General features: G+C 41.4%; 1 protein-coding gene across 1 annotated transcript in view; it reads right to left on the bottom strand.

Annotated features, from left to right (window-relative positions):
- Window positions 1-20,053, bottom strand: part of LOC116689604 (cAMP-specific 3',5'-cyclic phosphodiesterase 4D-like) — a 202,496-nt gene that overhangs the window by 164,114 nt on the left and 18,329 nt on the right. Inside the window, 1 exon segment of the mRNA XM_032516152.1 lies at window positions 13,452-13,510. Within this exon segment, the coding sequence (XP_032372043.1) occupies window positions 13,452-13,496 (45 nt within the window). The 5' untranslated portion in view covers window positions 13,497-13,510.

The raw sequence follows: 20,053 nt of genomic DNA, 5'->3' as shown, positions 1-20,053 counted from the left end.
TCAGGTGGTCAATGTACCATTTAGTAGTTATCAGAAAAGTAGATTCTGATGCAGTGGAGGCAACAGCAAAGCCTCTCCGTTAAAAACAAGACCACTTCAAGCTACAACTATAATCAAACCTTTCACTGGATGTATGCAACTGGAATCCATTAGCAGGTATCAATCTCATTTGGCAAAAAAAACAAACAAATATATTACCTAATGCAAATGACTATTTTTATATGCAAATTGCTTTCTCCCTCTGAACACACAATACACTCAAGACTGCGAGACAGAAGTGAATAGAAGATATTTTTTGTGTTGTTTCTTTGGTACCTTGGGGACAGCACAAAGTGAATGTGTTATTTGCGTACTGAGTAGTTCCAGGACTATCTTTGATTCAGGACACACTTAAGTACACAAACACACACATGTGGAGTGAGCTGGTGAAAATAGCGTGATGATCATTATTCATGCCACAAACCAAAAGTTGTCATTGTTTCTGCATTGATAACAAAGCTTCCCCGTTCAGTAAGGGTCACCAGTTACAGTCCACACTCTTTTACAGGTGACACACCCTTACATGATGTGTCTTTTTAATGAGTACAGATCATAAACTGTTAATATTAATGATATACAGTCTATGGTACAGATCAGCCCTCTCCTCTATACACTGAATCTCAGATCCGGAGAGTACAGTTAAAAGCCCTGGTTTTCTGAAATACCAGAATCAGAAATACTTTATTGATGATGATTTATCATCGCCAGGTTAACTTGTCAAGGGGGGTGGGGGTCCGTTTTTGACAAAAGATAAGACAAACAGTACTCCTAAACTGGAATAATACTTAATTTTTGTATTTAAATAAACACAACATAGTATTATCATGTGAACACAGAACAAACTAAGATGATAAAACTCTTAAAACTGGTTAAGTTGGTTTTGTACTTTAATGGTGAAAATTGCCTAACAAACTTTCAATTAATTCAATTACATAAAACCGTTTGAAAGGCAGTGGACCTAGTCAATAAATCTGTCTTACTTAAAATAATCATGCAACAATAGCAGGCTGAAATTATTCTTATTTGGGCCTTTTTCTTACAATGCAGACTTCCATAAAGTAGATTGATTCACTGTGTCAAGCAGAGGTGCATAGCCTGGGGCAGTCTGCTGAATAAAACACCTATTTGCCCTGCACGTGCAAATAAATGAATTATCCTGGCAGTAAGCACTATACGCTGCCCCTTACAGCATAATACTTCTCTATTAGACCAGAAGGACCGACTGTCAGCCAAGAATGAAGAAAGGAGGAAGAAAATATGTGCAAACGTGTGTGTGCGCATGCAGGCCTGCATGTGTGCGTGCGCTCCCCTCTTCATCTTTGTCGTGACTTTTATGCCCCGCCATACATCACGCAGCCAAAGCACCCTCCACCCATCCACCCCTGCATCCATCAAGATGCCAATCTTCATCCAGGAAGCCATCAAGCCTTTCATTCCTACATAATTCCCCGTAACAGACTTGTTGCTGCAGACAGTGCCTTACAGAGGAGAATGATGGAGCCAATATGATTAACTCTCACTTTTTATTTGATGGATGATGGATCTAATGAGTCAATGAAGTTATGTCAGTATTAACCCTAACCTCTTTCGACACAGACTGCTATATAATTGATGTAGTCGCCGTTTGATCTTTTTGTTATTCTTACAGTGATACAGGGAACTGCTGTTGTATTTGCACTTGCATGCAATACATTGTAGCCCTATTACATAGAACTATGAATGATTTATGCACTTAAACTCATTATTTTTTTCCTTTTGTCCAAACTCGCACCTGAGCTAGCGCAACAGTGTCGCAACGCCTTCTGCAACGTTGCATCCCGCGCATACAGCTCCACTACAGCAGAGAGAGGCCTTCTGGAGGAAACTGGTCTGCACGAGTACCCCGTGATCCTGATGCTTCTTGACGTCACTGCCAATGACGGGCAAAGAATCGGAACACTCATTTGACCTGGCGTCTGACACAAATTTACATAACTCATAAAGCCGCAAGCAAGCTGAACCTCCGCAGTGAAGATGTCACACTGGTTGTCCATGGCGTCGGAGGAATGAAGGTGTCTGTTGCAACCAAGCGCTACCTCCTCAAGATCCGCATCAGCACCCCAAGAGGGACCCTCAAGTCTCACCAACTGGTCTGCTATGGACTTGACAAAATTGCAGAGGTGCACAGACATGTTCCACCTACCAAACTGCAAAAGACCTTCCCTCATGTTCCCCTTAAAGCAGTGGTTCTTAACCTGGGTTCGATCGAACCCCAGGGGTTCGGTGAGTCAGTCTCAGGGGTTCGGCGGAGGTCAAGACACACACCCAACTCATATGATTCGTGATGACACGCCCCGCTTGGCTTCATCAGAAGGGTTGGGTGAACGCGCATATGAAACTGGTGGGGGTCAGTACCTCCAACAAGGTTAAGAACCACTGCCTTAAAGACTTCATCAGACCCAGAGAAATCCAACTTCTGATCAGCCATGAAGAAGGCCAGCTGCTGCCTCAAAAAGTCTGTTCCGTTGGTGACCTAGTGCTCTGGGACGGTCCACTCGGCAAGACAGTTGGGGGCACACATCCAGACCTCTTCGAGGAAGTCACCCTGACGGCCCATACATCCAAGACCCAAAAGGACACTTGACAGTATACTGGATTGCATGTCTATTCATTTGTCTATTACAGAAATAGTCCAACATGGAGCTTTAAGATTAGTTTGTGTCCTTTGGTGTTTCTTCCTAGTTATACTGTATACTTGACATCTGAGGAAAGTCAAGTCTAATAAAAATAATATGTAAATTAAAGATTCCCTTAAGAAAAGAGAAGAATAATAGATGGCATGTGAAAATGACTTTAGTCACGTTGAGCACCATGGGTCAGAGGTATGACACAAGAGACTGCCGAGAGTACAAAGGTTATTACACCCAACTCAGTGTGTTTCCCGACTGCAGATTTTACACACGGTCCTTGATATGCACTCACTTGTGCTGGCTCTCCTAATGCCTAAAGTCGCCCTTTATGATAAGTGCGATCAGTGAAAGGTTAATTGGTCTGCTGTGACTCTTCTGTGCTCTCTGTGTACTTCAATGTGTCAGTCCAATGATGGTCTAGTCCCACTGTTTGGGAAGGGTGCCTGCAGGTTTGGGTTTGGGCATCCGCTCTGTGTTTTGGTTGACAGCATAGCAACCCAGAAGTTTGATTTATGCTTTCCGGTTTGTATTTTCAAACAGTATGTTTCACTTTTTTCAGGACAAAAGGCTCTGAGCATGTGTGAACTTTACCAACTCCTCCAAGGACCAGGGAGCCGCTAGCGTTAGCCTGATATTGTAGCGCCCAAGACCGGCTCTAACCTAGTGGATGTTCCACTCAAGTCTTTTCTAGTCTCGCATTGCCAGACCTTTCTACAAAGCACTGCAGAGGAAGGTTTGGCTGGTCCACACAACTTTTTTGGATAGGAGAAAAATGTGCTCTGGTTTATTGCCAGTTCTTTAAACCTGTCTGCTCCCCTCATATCTGTGTGAATATATTCAACCAAAAGCGGATAGACTGTATTCTTTACGCTCACAAGACTTACTGCTACTGTCTGTACCAAGTGTCCGCACAGAAGTTGGTAAGGTGGCATTTCCCTATTCTGCCCCCACAACAATTTACAAATGTTCTGGAAATTAAAGGAAGTGGTTGCAATTGGCCAGTTTAAACTCTTGCTCAAAGGTTTGGAAATGAAATCTATATGTGTAAATGTTTTAAATAGATTTATGAAATTGTTATGAAATTGTCTGTAATGTACGGAATTGTTGTGATCTGTGCCGCTGTCTTGGCCAGGACTCCCTTGAAAAAGAGATTAGTAATCTCAATGGGATTTTCCTGGTTAAATAAAGGTTAAAAAAATAAAAATAAAACAATCACAATCATCTTGGATGGCGCTAAGAGCTGGATGCAGGTACACTGCCTCTGCAAAATAGCCTTGGAAAGGAACTAGCTTTGGGAGGACATAGGGAGGCGAGTGTGTGTGATGAAAATTTTACTCAAAAATTAGATAAATATAATTTAATTGTCCATTCTAGCTCAGAGGATGTTTCCTGAATCAACCGGAATTTAGAATGCCAACACAAAGAAAGCGGAAGTTGACGGACATCTGGCCGAAAATGAAGGACATCCAGAGGAACCGGAACTATCCAGCAACTGAAACGCGGTCGATATAGACTACTTCTTTTCTAACATAACCCCACAAAATACTGCAATTTGGTTAGGTAATGTAGCTCCCTGGCTGTGGAAGTAACGATTGGTTACTAGGTAGGAAGCCAGCTAGCATGGCATGCTAACGTTTGCAGCTTGCTAGATATACACCCTGATTATTCTCTTGTATTTCTGGTTCTGAAAAGGTGATAAAAAAAAGGCATGACCATTCTAACAATTTAGATACCAAGTATTTCTCTCACAAGAGCGCCATGCACATTGAGAAATCCAAACCATGACAGTCTGGTTGTGCCTAGTTACGGTTGCTATGTTGATTGGACAATTGGGGAGAGGTTTAGCAAACAGTCAATTTAGCGCAACAAACTATCCAAAGGTTCATATAAAGTAGGAAAATGAGGATTACTTTCAGGTCTATAAATCAGCCTTGAAACATATAGTGATTCCCTCCTTTCATGTCATGGTTAAGAAGGACTTCATTCAAGAAAAATGTGGTTTCTATGGGCATTTAATGGGATTCTGGTGGCTGGTGAGAGAGGAAACAATTCAGTCCAAAATAAGTCCTGTTCTGACTTGAACCCTTAGTTTTTATGATTGCACAGCCCTGACAAAAATGTGATAGAAAAGAGTTACTGTGAAGACAGAGAGGTAGAAAGTATGGTTAAACAGCCTGATAAAGATTTGATCATGACAGCAAATCGATACGTATTACCGAATGAAATCTCTGGACCTATTGCAAAAAAATAGATACACAAGACTTGGGAAAAGCACACACACTTTGCTTTATTTTAAAATGGAAATAGTTAAAAATGTATGTGAATTAAAATTTATTTTTTCCGGAAAATGATTCACCAACTCATCTGCAGCGTGCTGCGTGTGAGACTTCTTGCAGGTGGTTCAATATTGGTTCCATTTATGTATTTTTATCACATGCAGCTCTTATTTATTCATGTAACTGGGAGTCGGCCACGTCTTTTCTTATCTTATTACATTCCTTTCATCCTAATTCACTCATCTTCTTCGTCTTGTCCTCTGACTTTGTGATTAAACCAAACAATCTGGGCTCCTTTTCACTGTTCTACCTTTCTAATGGTCTTGCTGCACACCAGAAATCAGGCACGTCTGCACACCATCTGTCTCTATTGTCACGCAGCATCGCTATTAGAGCTTTGAAAGTTACTCTCTCCCTCATGCATGATTTATTAACTAGTCATATCAATTAGACTATTTCCTCAGCAAACAGGAAGCCATCCCTTTTTCAGAAACAGAATTTTTCATTAGCACCTTTTTTTCTGTTGACCTTAAGAGAGATTAACATGGCACCAAGATGGTCGTTTCTTGGCCTTTCAATTTTTCCAAGTGTTCACAGTGGAAACAGCATCTGGACAAGACCACAGTCATGTCAGCTCTTTTTGTTTTATAATTGCCCCAGAAAGGACAATAATGGCGTGAAATCATCAGTATGCAGTGGATGTGTCGATGTCTAGAAGAGCTCCCTTCCTTGATGCATTGTTTTTTTTTATCTTCCACTGAGTGTCAAAGCATTACCTTGGGCGAGCTAAGAGGCATTCCCTCCATTTCTTTCTTTGTTGAGCTCAGTGTCCAGCAGGGTCGGTTCCAATCTTGCAGCTGGCTTCACTGGAAGTTGCCCTAGTCTTACAAAGGCGTTGACAATACGGGGATAGATGGAGAGAAGGCTTCGTGGTAGCTCTTCATCCTTCCAATGTAATCGCAGGTTGTTGCAGGACCTGGTTGTGCCTGGTTTAGATTCATGGGTGTAGGGAGAACATCGTAAGTGGTTCTGAAGGTGAAACTTAATGTGCTTTCCTCCATCTCCCAAAGATCCTTCCAGGTGAGCTTCTGATGCTCCAGATTTTTTCCAGCTAGTCCATTGGCTCTGTTTGGACTGTGAGACTGACTTTGCACATCTCTCTGCCTCGCATCACCATTTCAGGTTCATTGTATGTTGCATGACCGAATCAGGAGCCATGTTGATAACATGTGTTTTGATCTTAGTAACACGCAACAAGTTGGATCAGGTCATAGGTTAACTCTTCAGAATTAAACTCAGCAGAGTTTCGGATTTGCTATAAGATACTTAACAAAACAGCCACGATTATGAAATGCTTCGAGGGTTAGATTAAAATACAGCAATGCATCATCAGTGCTTACTACTATTATACCCGGTATGTAGTAGTAGTAGTAGTAGATTTATTTATTTGATTAGGAAAATGCACATTAATCAACATTTCTGTAAATGCACCAATGTTAGCCAGTTGCAGTCAACTGTAGTCCTAGTTAGCTAGCATGCATGTCTTTATCGCATTTTAGCATGTCATGTGCAATCCTTCATCGTCAGTGCCATCATTCCTCTCTGATGAATCTGATTTTTATCAGAGAATTAATCTTAAAAAGATTCTGGGTAAAGCCTTGAAGCAATGTGAGAAGTGACTGGAATAGAAGTTAACACAGCTAAAGCAAAGGGGGGGGGAGAGAGAGAGAGAGAGATGAAATGGAAAGCTTGCTATTGGAGGAGATGCAGTAAATCACCTGGTTAAAAAACAATTTAGTCCTTCCATTTATCTGCCGGTACCAAGGCAGCTCTCAGCTTTCTGAAAACCTATACTGCATCTGAAACCAGGAGCTAGAAGGAGGTTTAATCTCCAATCTTCCCTACTCCACCTGAACAGCATTGGCTCTAAAGAAAACATGTATGCAGTGTATGCAACCTGATTTATTTAGGAGAGTTTGATATCCGGGGCTCATGTTACTCTGCAATCTGAATGTCTTCACCAGTCACGGGTTTGCTCGGCACATGGCGTCTTAGTTTATCTATAGATAAACACAGGTTTATGTATCGCTTCACTGTGAGAGTTACTGGTATTTACAACCAGGGTGTGTGTTTTTACTGTTGGAGCTAATGGTTTACTTAGCTGTAAAACATAGTAAGTATCCTGTGGGGTAATACCAATTAACTCAGTTCATCAGTACACAGTGCTCACAGCTTCACACATCAGATTGTCAGGGTCAGGGGATGAAGTAATCTTGGGAATTTTGTACTGTGTGCTGTCTCACTCCTCTTTTTGCCTTGGATCCACATTATGAATAAATATGCAGACATATACAAGTTAATATTATGTTCTGCATTGGAGACAAGTTTACAAGTTTATTATTCACGCCTGTAGGTAACAAAATATTTGGTGTATTTACAGTCCTAGAGATGGAAAAGCAGAAACATGGTGAACACAGTGAGGGGATTTTGCTATCATTTTTTATTGCACACTATAGACAACAGAAAGGTTTTTCCACTGAAAGTGGCAGTAAATTTGTTTCGACCTTTAATGGTTCTCTGAAGGTCTGGATTCTCCATCAATCATCAGAAAACCTCAGTTTCATCACACATTTACTGTGTGAAATACAGAGTGTGCATGCACCACATGTGGCAGTAATGCTGAATTCAAACATTCTTTGTGTTATTTGCATTACATTGTGTGGAATGTCAAACACCTCCATACCTCTTCTTGGTGTATGCTGATAAATGTATATGCAAATCAGATTTCTATTCTTAGACAATTATGGCATACATCAGGCCATGAGATCGCCCCCCCCCCCTTTCAATTTCAAGTAATGCACATCTTACATTTCCATTTGATTCACCCCTTGGGCTATACAATGGCTAGCTTCTAATGAGGTTGCAAAAAGTATCCAATTTGTCCAGTATGATAGCAGGATATGGTAGTTTGTAAAGGCAAAACAAACACAGGGGATACTATGATGACGACACATATCTTGTTTGCAATTATCTTAGCAGGGAAAGTGACAAGAATAAGACACGGGAAAAGATTTACTGTGAGGGAACTAGCAGGACAAGTGATGAAGACGTAACAATGGTGCACTTAAAGGTGTTCCAAGCAATGCCACACGTGTTTTAGGCTACAACATTTGTTGTCAAATACATCTCCTCACTGCAAGCTGCCTTTCCCCAGAACACACTGTAAAAAAACATGGTTTCTGTAGACAGCCCAGGGTCCACAAACAGCAACAAAAACAAACTGCTCCCACCTGCACCACAAAGCATACACAAACAGTGTTCCAGTGTTCCAGCCAATAACCAATAAGAAGGATTTGGGGGTGGGGGTTGGGTGGATTTCTGGCACAGAAGGGAGGGGGAGGGGACGGGATGAGGAGGCAAGCTAGTCTCATTTAGTTTGAAAAGGAACGTCACCCAAGATCGCTTGGAGCACCTTTGAGCGTCTTATTGGAGGTGAGGGAAATGAATCCCTTCGTTTCAAAGAGCCCCCCCCCCCTTTAGCCTTTGAGGCGGTAGAACAAATGTCTGGCCGGGACAAGACCCAGAGTCTTCCTCAGCTTCAGACGTGGATCTGCAAAGCACTGGTATGTGCATGACAAAATTAGATCCAATACCCTGGAGGTGCCCCAAATCTACTTTTGCAAAAACAAATGCTAACACTCATAGGTGGCTAATAATGTGACGTATTTAAACCCCACAACACATTTTCTGTATTTTCCTCATCTGTGCAAAGGCTCAGGGTCACTGTGCTGTAATATAGATACATAAAGTGGAGCCTACTTGCAATGTTTTGTATCTACATGCAATAAATTGCTCTGAAGATATAGCGTGAGGGTCTGGATTGTTTCGTAATAGGAAAGTGAGACAGAAAGATACATGTCATCCATGAATTGAATCTGGGTAAACAGTGACATGAACAAGACGGCAGATTCATCACTCCATGAATCTTCCATGTCGACCTTTCTCGAGCAGAGTTTACACACCGACCTTCATCCATCAGCCCCTAAATCCGCGCTGAGCATGCTGCTAAACAACTTGTGCAAGAGTCATCACACAAACAGGTTGGGAAATGAGAGCGGTGATCGGGTGGTGTTTCTTTACACAAGTTGTAGCAGAAAAAAAAATATATATATTGAGCCTGCCAATCTATCTACCTATGTGCGTGGATGGTGATTTTATGTGCAGGCTCCCCACAGACAACAGAACAGGCAGAAAGCTCCTGACAAGGATGTGTGGACAAGACAAAAGAAATTTGCCCCGCTGAGTTTTGGCAGGCTTGAGGAGACAAACACATGTAATTTCCCTGAGTGCCTGAGTCCTCATTGTATGGTGCTGACTGCTAGTAAAATTACGTGTATCAAATATGCAGTAGATTAATCCATTCTCTCATAAATAAACAAGCAGCCAGATAAGCAGTTGCTCAAAAACAATTAACAATGTTTGCACTGGGCCTGTCAAATCAATGATAAGAAAACTGCTTTTATCAGGTTTATCTAACAATGGCCACTGCTGTGTATGATGCAGTAAAATGTTCTTTTGGCTAAAGAAATAGTGGAGGGTGGATTTAGAGAAAAGACAAAGAGCCCTTTCTCCCTGAGTTGAGATATTTAAAAAGAAAATCTTGTTTTAGATATGTGGTATCTGTCTTAAATGGCTCTCTCAAATCCTGGAGGGGATTTCAACAAGTGTTAAAAGCTAGAGTGGAGGCTTTTTGGGAAATGATCATCACAAAACTGTACTTAATGTTTAGAGTGTTAATGCTCTTTTTAAGATGTCTGTGAGGTTAAGGAGCATACAGTACATATATTTATTTATTTATTTATTTATTATATGTTATATATATCCTTTGTCCATTTTCTTTATTTGATCTCCTGCAGCTGTCTTTGTCTTTCTCATCCTTCAGTCACTTTTCTGCTTCTCTAATAATGTTCCCCTCCTCTGATCCTGTTAAATCTAATTCCCCAGCTCTTTTCATTTAATATCTTGTCATCCACTTCCACTCTACTCAGACTGCCAGCCTTCAACTGTATGAGCTGAGTGTCAACTGGCTTTACTGGCGATTTATGGGATTTTAAGTCATCAAATAATTCTAGCTGAATCCTCCTCCTCCTCCTCCTCCCTCTTTGCACTCTTCCTATGCATTAAATCCTAACCATCATCTTTCACCATATCGCCTTGTCAGGTCTCCTCACTCTGAACCTGCTCCCCTTATCCTCAAGGATGGAGAGGCCCAACACATGGCCTAAATGCTCCCCTGCTGGGCTCTAATTGGTGCTCAAGATGTGCGCGGGAAGGAGACGGAGCGGCGTTTGGGCCATTTCTATTCCCTCATCACATTCACATGGCCCCAGTCACATCTGCGTAACCATGGTGATTCTGATAAGGTGACTCATGACTATTCATCAATGGTACTGCCTGATTGGACAGCCCCCGAGAGCCTTGCGAAACGTATTCATCAGCACAGCCTGTGTCCTTGCTCTACCTCAATATGCACCTCAGAATGATGAGGGAGCATCTCTGCTGCTCTGTGTGTTTTTCCACATTCACTTCTTGTCTTAATCTTACCCCCACACCTCCTCTCTTCTCTCTAATTACCTGTCCTCTCTTGCTGTCCCACCCATTTCTGTCGCAACACTTGTCTCTCTTCTGCGCCCCCTTGCCCTGCTCTCTTCACTTGGTCTTAATTGACGAAGGCATTAATCACAGGCACATCTGACATAAATTATTGCTCACCTCGCCAAAACTCTTACTGCTGCTTGGTTACAAATCCCGCCCACTCCCGATTTCAAACATTCGAAAATCCCGCAGGACATGTTAGAAAATCCATTGTCTCTTCAGTGACACAAAATGTGATTCATCAATCAGTGTTTTGTTCCATTAGTAGTGGTTTTATTCCATTTTAAAAGGTCATGTTTTCCTGTCGCTGTTGGTTTTTTTTAATAAACATTTACATTTATGCAGGTCTTTTTAATATTATGGCAGTGGGACTACATGCTTTTTGTTTTAATTTAATTTTATGCCTCAGCTTGAGCAGGCTTTCTCGCAAGCAATCATGTCTTTGGATATATTTTTATTGATGACCTCTGGCTTTAGTGTTTCCCCACAGGAGATACAAAGAGCTCATCAATTTAGCATCAATTTATATTTTCTGAAAGCCGCACTGTTTAACACAACACTGGTGTACATATTTGTCCCATAAAGCTACAGAAAAGTGCATTTGTACTATAGAACTAATAATTATAATAATAATAATAACAAATTTAATTTATTTAGCGCTTTTCAAGGACTCAAAGTAACTTTACATGGCATGGTAGAAAACAGAAACAAAGCAAAACAAGATTCAGGCACAGATAAAAAGGGAGGGGTCGCGTGGGTCTACAGATAGGCACAGGTGAAGAGATTTGAGTTTTGAGGCGGGACTGTAAGATGATGAGGGACTCAGAGGTGCGGATCTCTTGGGGGAGGGAGTAGTCCAGTCAGGAGGAGATGAAGGTGTGAATGAGTCTTTCAGCAGTGGGGGGTGTGAGAGAGGGTCCGATTTTGAGACGTTGCGGAGGTAAAAGAAGGAGGTTTTAGTGACATGGCGGATGTGGAGCTCAAGGGAGAGGGTGGAATCAAAGATCACACCAAGATTGCGGGCCTGGGGAGATAGGGAGACAATGGTGCCATCGATGGTGAGAGTGGGGTTATTGATTCTGCTGAGTGTGAATTTGGAGCCTATGACGAGGAATTCTGTTTTATTGCTGTTGAGTTTGAGGAAGTTGTGTTGCATCCAGGTTTTACTAGCTGACTGACAGGAGTTGATGTGGGAGAGGGTAAGATTGTGGGGGGGATCTGATACTGAGGTAAATCTAGGTGTCATCGGCATAACAGTGGAAGTCCAGGTTGAGGTGGAGGAGTATCTGACCAAGGGGAAGGATGTAGATGATGAAGAGAAGGGGGCCGAGTATGGAGCCTTGGGGAACACGTTGAGTGACTCTGGCTGTGGCAGAGGTGTGGTTATGGAGAGAAAGGAAGTGGGATCTGTTAGAAAGGTAGGAACGGAGCTAGCTGAGTGCAGTACCTTTGATACCAAGGTCTTTGAGTCTAGTGAGCAGGATGTTATGGGTCAAGGTATTGAAAGCTGCACTTAGGTCGAGGAGGATAAGGATGTTGAGGGAACCAGTGTCAGCAGAGGTGAGGAGGTTGTTTCTGTGCTGTGAAGAGGACGAAAACCAGATCGGAGGGGTTTGAATTTATTATTGGCATGAAGATGGGTTTGGAGGTGTGAGGCAACGATAAATTCCAGGGCTTTAGACCGAAAGGGGAGAATTATATTTCTTTATATATTATTTATATATGGCTTCTGTACAAGCCAAGAGAAAGTTGAAATGTGTGGCTTTCTGTCTTAGCTTTTACTATGATTCACATAGAAGGGTGGGCCATGAGGCAAACTTACAGCAAGAATGGAAATCTTTTTTTTTTCCTCTTTTATATTTTGGCTTCCCACAAGAGTCTTTTTTAGGGCAAATGCTCTGCCTCTGCATACTTAATGTGTTTCCTCTCTGATGTCAGACAATTGGAAAGACTTGCACACTGGCGCTACGTTTGAACTTCAGTTGAAGGTCAGCAGTCGAGGAGTATGATTGAATATCTTATTCATGTACGGGGGGGGGGAGAGAGGATATGCCTCATAGTGTCTGCTGCTGCTCTATCTGAGCTCCATCTCTAGTTGAACACAGCAGCTCTGACCTCTCTAGTGGTCTGTAGGATTTCCAGGAAGCTGCCTAATGAATCCAGATGGATAGTGGTGGGTGACTCCGACAACATCAAGTGAGAGCCCAGATACAGTTAGATGTTGATGCTAGTGTAGCTGTTATGGGGGATGGGGGATGAAGGAGATATGCATGAAAGGAATGTGTATGGAGATTGTATAAAATAGTGCTAGAAATGACAGTATTGGATACTCACATCAAGGATTACATCATCATTAAATCATCATCATAAAGATTCCACCTCACTATTCCAGGGATGATTAGTTAAACATCTTTCTTGTGTTGTGAGCAGCAAAGTGAGTTCAGGCATATTCACAAGTCGGTTCCAAATTTGAATCATCTCACACTAAATTTGTCACGTTGGGGGGTTTCCATCACATCTCACCATTAATGGCCAAAACTGGTGTGACTTGGGACTTTCCAGAAATTATTGAGTAGCTCTATAATTAACTGTGTTACAACTTGCATTTTAATGGAACCAATTATTGCCAGAAACACAATCTGAATCAGGAAATCCACAAGACCTATACAAACTCGTTATAATTACATATATAATGGAGCACAATTGAATACATAAGAATGGTTCTGCCTATCAAGATGTAGAGTTGCTCTAAAGATGAAAGATGAAAGGATGTAAATGGAAAAATAAAAGGACAAAGCTGCAGTTCACTTACACTGTTCCGCTGGCTTTCGTCCCCGGACCGGTCATTCTTTTGCATGGTGCGTGCCACCTCTGTAAACAGGCAGGCTTCAGTCACACAGTTATCCGGAAGGGGGGGGGGGGGGAGGGGTCAGCAAAAAAATACAAGCAAAAACATTTGTGAGGAGGTAGCGCATCTCAACTAATTCCCAAACTGATGATGTAAACTTTAACAAGTAAATCAAACATTCTGCTAGATTTTTCAAAAATGTATTTAAGTTACTTAATTTAAGTAAGTGAAAAAACACAGATTGTTCAAATCTTGGATGCATTTTTATGCAGTGTATGGAGTTTTTTTTAAATGTGTTTGTTTTCTAGCAAGATAGCACTGTCTTATCAGGCTGAGGGGTTTTGCGGTTTGAGAATATGAAAGCGTTGATCTCCTAGACAGGTACATGTGTGTGGTGAAGGGGGAACACGATGCATGTGTGTGTGTGTGTGTGTTGTGTTGGTTGAGAAAGTAGCCATGCTGGGATCCACTGGCCTATTAGAATGCATTAGAGTGTAAAAGGTCAGTGAATTATCAGCCAGACTTACGTTACACAACCGTGTTCTGTTTACCTGGCCTAATAACCTCTACACCTGCCTCTCTCATCTCTCTTTTTGTCACACACACACAAACACACACACGCACCTGAATTGAATTTTCACAACCGTTGATAGAATGCTAAGTGCTGAGACTAATGGGAAAAATCCTGTAGAACTTCAAAGAAGTATACAATCAAATTCTGCTGTGGTTTGATCATATACAGTAAGTCTACTTGTGTTTTAGTATTCGTGTCACGTTTCACATTGTCTGGTTTATATCAACCAGCAAGAAGTATCAAGAAAGTAAGGAGACAATTCAGTACTCCTCGTTTTGCTCTGCTTTTCTGTTACAACTCACGCTGTCCTCTCTGTGTATTTCTATCAAGTTTTGTGTGAATGCATATATGCAGTCCCTAAATAAAATATCTTCCCTATACAGCAACTATCTTTATGGCTGTCTGTGTTTCACATTAGGGAACACAGAATAACACAGCTGACAGTTCATTTTTATCAGCCTATTCCATGCAAGGCAACAACTGCATGTCACTTGCCATTTATTACAAACACTTCAATTACATGGTCCATGAGCTTAGAAACAACACCAATTCCACTTAATCCCTGTCTACCAGGACTCATCAGCAACACTGGGTGTACTTTGAATGAGTGATCAGCCAAACGGTACAATGCCTCACTCTGGTCCCTAGCTCGGCCCTCCCACTATGAGTGGGTGAGGACTGCGTATCAAGCAGAAGACCGCGATGACGACAGTCCCATGTTGGTCTCTGAGGAGAATTGGCATACATGGTGCACAGGCTTTGCATGATGTTGGAGTAAAGAGCACCATGTGTATAACTCTGCATATAGAGGCCAGAATGTATGCACAACACCTAGCATGCACATGGACTTTATATCAACACTTTTTCAATGACAGTGGCTTGATTCTTTTTATCAGAGTTTCTTAGGATACTTTCCTTCCCGCTGTACATGTACATTTTGATTATTAAAACCCGTTCTCTGTTCACATTGTGGAGTATTTACACCTTTAGTTAGATCTTAGTTAGATCACTAGGTTTGTTAATTCCGGCTGGTGAGAACAGTGTCATTCAGATGGAGAGGTGCAACAAATAATCACATTAAGACAATGTGAAAATGAAGATTTGTTCCTCTTCCTGCTGTAACTGAACTGCAGTAGGGTTTGGTAGAGTGGCAGTGTAATCTGCCCACAGGGCACAGGATAACACAGGGCAAACCACAGCCTTGACTTATGCTCATATTGAGCTATCTCCACAAGTGTTAACTGCTATGAACCATCATGCTTAACCACAGTCACAGGCTCTGGAATCACTGCTTTGTCCCTACACAGTCACCAAAATCCCTCAACACAGCAAGAGTGATGTGTACATTTTCAGTCTGAAACATTTCTTGGCACCTCACATTGTACCATCTATCTGCAGTCATTAAGTGTTATAATGATGCAAGTCCATATGATTAAGCTGTCTGCAAAGCATTGCTGGATATGTTTCAGTGCCTCTCAGGAAAACCCAGTCAATTATTTCGAATTTGTCTAGACTAAAGATTTAAAACTGTAAATAGCTACATTCAGTCAAGCGCTGGGCACAGACTGAGAAAACTCTAATCAACAGAGTGATATAACATTTCTTGAATGTGGCGGTGCAGTTGACATTTTGTCCAACTCGCGGGTTTTATTGTCTCTACTAAGTACTTGAAAGAATTAAGATAGAATCTACATTCCAGTCCAAGCACTCCTGTAATTACACTCCATGCCTTTGCTTTTCTGGCGTTTGCTTGTGATAAAGGATCTGTGGTGTTGATTATGTTTTTCCACCTTCAACATGAATCTCTCATCATCAATGGTGTTGTAGAGGGGGGGGTGTCTTTTGGTAAATTGATTGGATTTGCAATGCATGTCCATGAACAGACTGCTATATGTTCTCACTTTTACTTTTGCTTACAACGCGCTAACTGGCAACATAGGATTCCATTCACTACGCTAAGCTACAGCTAGGGGAGACGGTGATAAGCACTATTTAAACAAACAGCGGCGTATTCCTTTAACAGCCATTTATCAAAATTGACAGTGTCATGATCAACTTTGTAGTTTATTCATGGCAGCTAAATCGGCTTGAACGAGCTATAAATGCAATGAGCAAATGAATGAAATAAACTCTTCCTCTCTTAAGGGTGGGCCAAGAGCCCAAATACGACGATTCTCCAGAATAATGTGGATTTCAGCCTTGCCAGCACAAGGCTAATTAGGCAAAAAACTAAATCAGCAGGAGAGAAGGTGCAGATGCAAAGAGAGAAATAGATGGATAAACAACATCACAGTCTTGATCTCAGCCATCCATTATTATTTAACTTCTTATGCATTCTTCTAAAAGCTGCATTAAGAGGTTAAAAGTATTTTGACGTGCAGATTTTCCATTAAAACGGGTTAATGAATCTTTGCCGCCACAGTGATCCGAACTGGGCTGCAAAAACTGTTGTATGTGTGAACTCTCTGTGACACAAGTGCATTTTTAGACTCATTAACCAGTCACATAACACTCTTCTTTTTCAGAAACAGCAACACTGCAGTGACCATTTTCTAGTCTCAGTGGTGATTGCAAAGCCGGCCAGTCAGCAACACCGGTGTTTGTGGACTAAAACAAACAGAACATGTCTGTTGTATTGCAGGCGGGCAGCCCTCATTGTTTGTGTGTCTGGGTGTGTGTGATGGAACAGTGTGGCAGGGTGTTTGCCTACAGTGCAACCACAGGGGGTTGATTTCTGTCTGAACTCCAGTATTAGTTACGTGAGGTGCTACGGATCCCCCACCAGAGAGATCCAGATATGAAAACCGCCCTTTGCAGATGATTATTTCTCCCCCTGTCCCTTTGATACATCCTTTGTTGGCTTTTTCAATTAACTTCATGCCATCTTTGGGAGAATGATGAGAGTTTATCTTGTGTGATCACGTTAGGCGAGTGAGCAAAAATTGAGCTAAGCTATGGTTTCTCCTCACCGCAGTAGAAGGTCATGGTTGTCTCTAACATGCTCTAAATTTCAGCTATTCCCACAGCTGCTTATTGAATAAATCGCTCAAAAGTATCTCAGCCGTTTATTGTAGCCATTCAATCAGCCGAGATGAGCAGGCGCCTGTGGCTGTGTTGAAATAGCCAACAGTCACTCTTTGTAGGCAGATTACCATAGACCCTTAATCAAGCACGCTTTCTACTAAATTTGTCAAGCTCGTATTGCGGAGGAAAGCCACTTGAAGAGTATACATTAAAAGCTAAGCTCAGATGGCACATACTAAAATTAAGCAATCAGTAAACAAATCAGTCAACGCTGTTGCAAGGCTCAAAATCAAAATATAGTACAACCCACTATAGCGTACATAAATATGTTTGCAGGGTAGGAAGAAATTACAATTATTCGAGGCTCACTAAAAGCTCCTTGTGGCGTACCATCCAATCAGTCTCATTTGGCAGGCATTAACTGAAGTGGATTTTTCCACCTTGTGGAGACCCATTACCTAACTAAAGATTGCAGCGTAAATTATCATCCTATTGATTAAGTTATTGTATTTTGGTCACTGATTGCAGCTTAAAGATCACAGCTGAACCCCTTTTAAGTAATATGGGTTTGTTGTTGGGTTTGTTGTAAGAATATATATATATATATATATATATATATATATATATATATATATACACACACACAAATATATAATATATATATATATATACACTGTATATACAGTTATACAGTACAGGCCAAAAGTTTGAACACACCTTTTCATTCAATGTGTTTCCTTTATTTCCATGACTATTTACATTGTAGATTATCACTGAAGGCATCAAAACTATGAATGAACACAGGTGGAATTATGTACTTCACAAAAAAGGGTGAAATAACTGAAAACATGTTGTATATTCTAGTTTCTTCAAAGTAGCCACCCTTTGCTTTTTTGATAGTGCTGCAAACCCTTGGTGTTCTCTCAATGAGCTTCATGAGGTGGTCACCTGATATGGCTTTCACTTCACAGGTGGGCCTTGTCAGGGTTAATTGGTGGAATTTCTTGCCTTATTATTGGAGTTGGGACCATTTCATATTATGGCAAGAACCAATCAGCTAAATAAAGACAACCGAGTGGCCATCATTACTTTAAGAAATGAAGGTCAGTTGGTCACATGAGGACCGCCCAAGGAAGGGGCCAACAAGTGCTAAGCATCTCTGGGAACTCATTCAAGACTGTTGGGAAACCATTTCAGGTGACTACTACTTTCAGGTGTCAAGAGTGTGCAAAGCGGTAATCAGAGCAAAGGGTGGCTACTTTGAAGAAACTGGAATATAAGACTTATTTTCAGTTATTTCACACTTGTCCACATGTGTCCATTCGTAGTTTTCAGTTATTTCACACTTTTTTGTTAAGTACAGAAGTAAGAAAACGCATTGAATGAGAAGGTGTGTGTGTGTGTGTGTGTGTGTGTGTGTGTGTGTGTGTGTGTGTGTGTGTGTGTGTGTGTGTGTGTGTGTGTGTGTTGAGCAGCAGCAGTCTGCTGAGCCACAGAGTGAGCTAAGACAGCAGTGGCTCCTCCAAGTGGTGCTGCAGTTACAAGACATGAAAGCACAAATAAAAAAAAAAGATCAGTCTTAATTTTATCTGACATATGTGGAGAGACATTACTGAGGAGCAGATCCTCAAAAGTCCCTGCCTTTCTTTGGCTGACCTTATCCTGTCCTTAACAATGAGGACTAGCATTAGCTGCCACCGCAATCCCTCAGTCCATACATCACACAAATCAGCTACAATCCAACCACTGGAAGGCTGTCGCTTCCTGTAATACAATCACACACACTCATGCACTAAAATTCAAAGGCATGCCAACATACGTGTGTGCACACGCGCGCACACACACACACACACACACACACACACAACCCTGAAACATGACCTCCAACTGATGGATGTGTGCTGTCACTTGGTACAGACTCTACATTTTCAGTATGTGTGATAGTTTATTCTATTAGAGTATTCTATACCATACAATTGATCCTATGGAGTGTGTGTAGGGGCACCAACTCATTCAAAGGCTGTTATAAAGCCATATCTGGCAAAAGAGCTTAGTTTCATTTCCATTCATTCCTGTAGCACTTTGTTGACAGTGAGGAGCCCTTTTGTAACAGCTCAAAAACAATTTCACAGCAAGTGGACCAGCGAGGAAAGTACAATAACACTTACTTGAAATGTAAATTAGCTCTCACACCTCTAGCTCCTTGAAAATAACGGTCTTCTATTTCACCTGTTGTCTCGCAGACCCAAGTATGAGTCACTCATTTTCTTGTTTGCTTGTTGTGCTGTGAAATTGGGGTCATCCGATGTGGGAGTATTTTGAAAACAGTTTGATGTGCATCAACCATGAAAGTCTAAAATTATTTCTGTTCCAGGTTCTTCAGACACTGTATTGGATCACCTTTCTATGATTTCCTTCACTGGAATATGTAAATAAATTCTTCTATTAGAACCATGGACTATAAATAAGTGGATGTAGCCGTCGTGTTGTTGTCATTTGTTTGGGGACTACAGTTCTGAAGCCTCGAGTGACATGAAACAAGAACAAGACATTTGAACAAGACCTTTTTAGGCTTATTATAACTAACTTTCATGAACTGAAACCCACTGGTCAACACCGTAGTAGCGACTTGTCAATCACAAGGTAGTCTATTTTGACATGTTTCACTACCTGGGACTGTTCAGGTGCCGCTGGAAATTTTGCCGGATGTACCTTACCTTCCAATTTTTTTTTGTGTTGGCATTTTAAACTCCGGATTTAAAATGGATTCATGAGGAATATGGTTAACTGTTCCTCAGATCTCTGCAGGATAAAGCTAGACAATCTGTCCAATCTCAGATTCCTATGCAATGCGAGACTAATCACAAGTTAGCTCTCCTCTGCTAAATAATAAGATAAACCTATTTCATACAGTCTATGAGATAAACCCACTGTACGCTACCTCCAGAGCACCAAACGGATGACTGAC

This window comes from Etheostoma spectabile, chromosome 5 (assembly GCF_008692095.1).
Source record: "Etheostoma spectabile isolate EspeVRDwgs_2016 chromosome 5, UIUC_Espe_1.0, whole genome shotgun sequence".
Lineage (NCBI taxonomy): Eukaryota > Metazoa > Chordata > Actinopteri > Perciformes > Percidae > Etheostoma > Etheostoma spectabile.
This window is presented reverse-complemented; position numbering and strand designations above follow the sequence as displayed.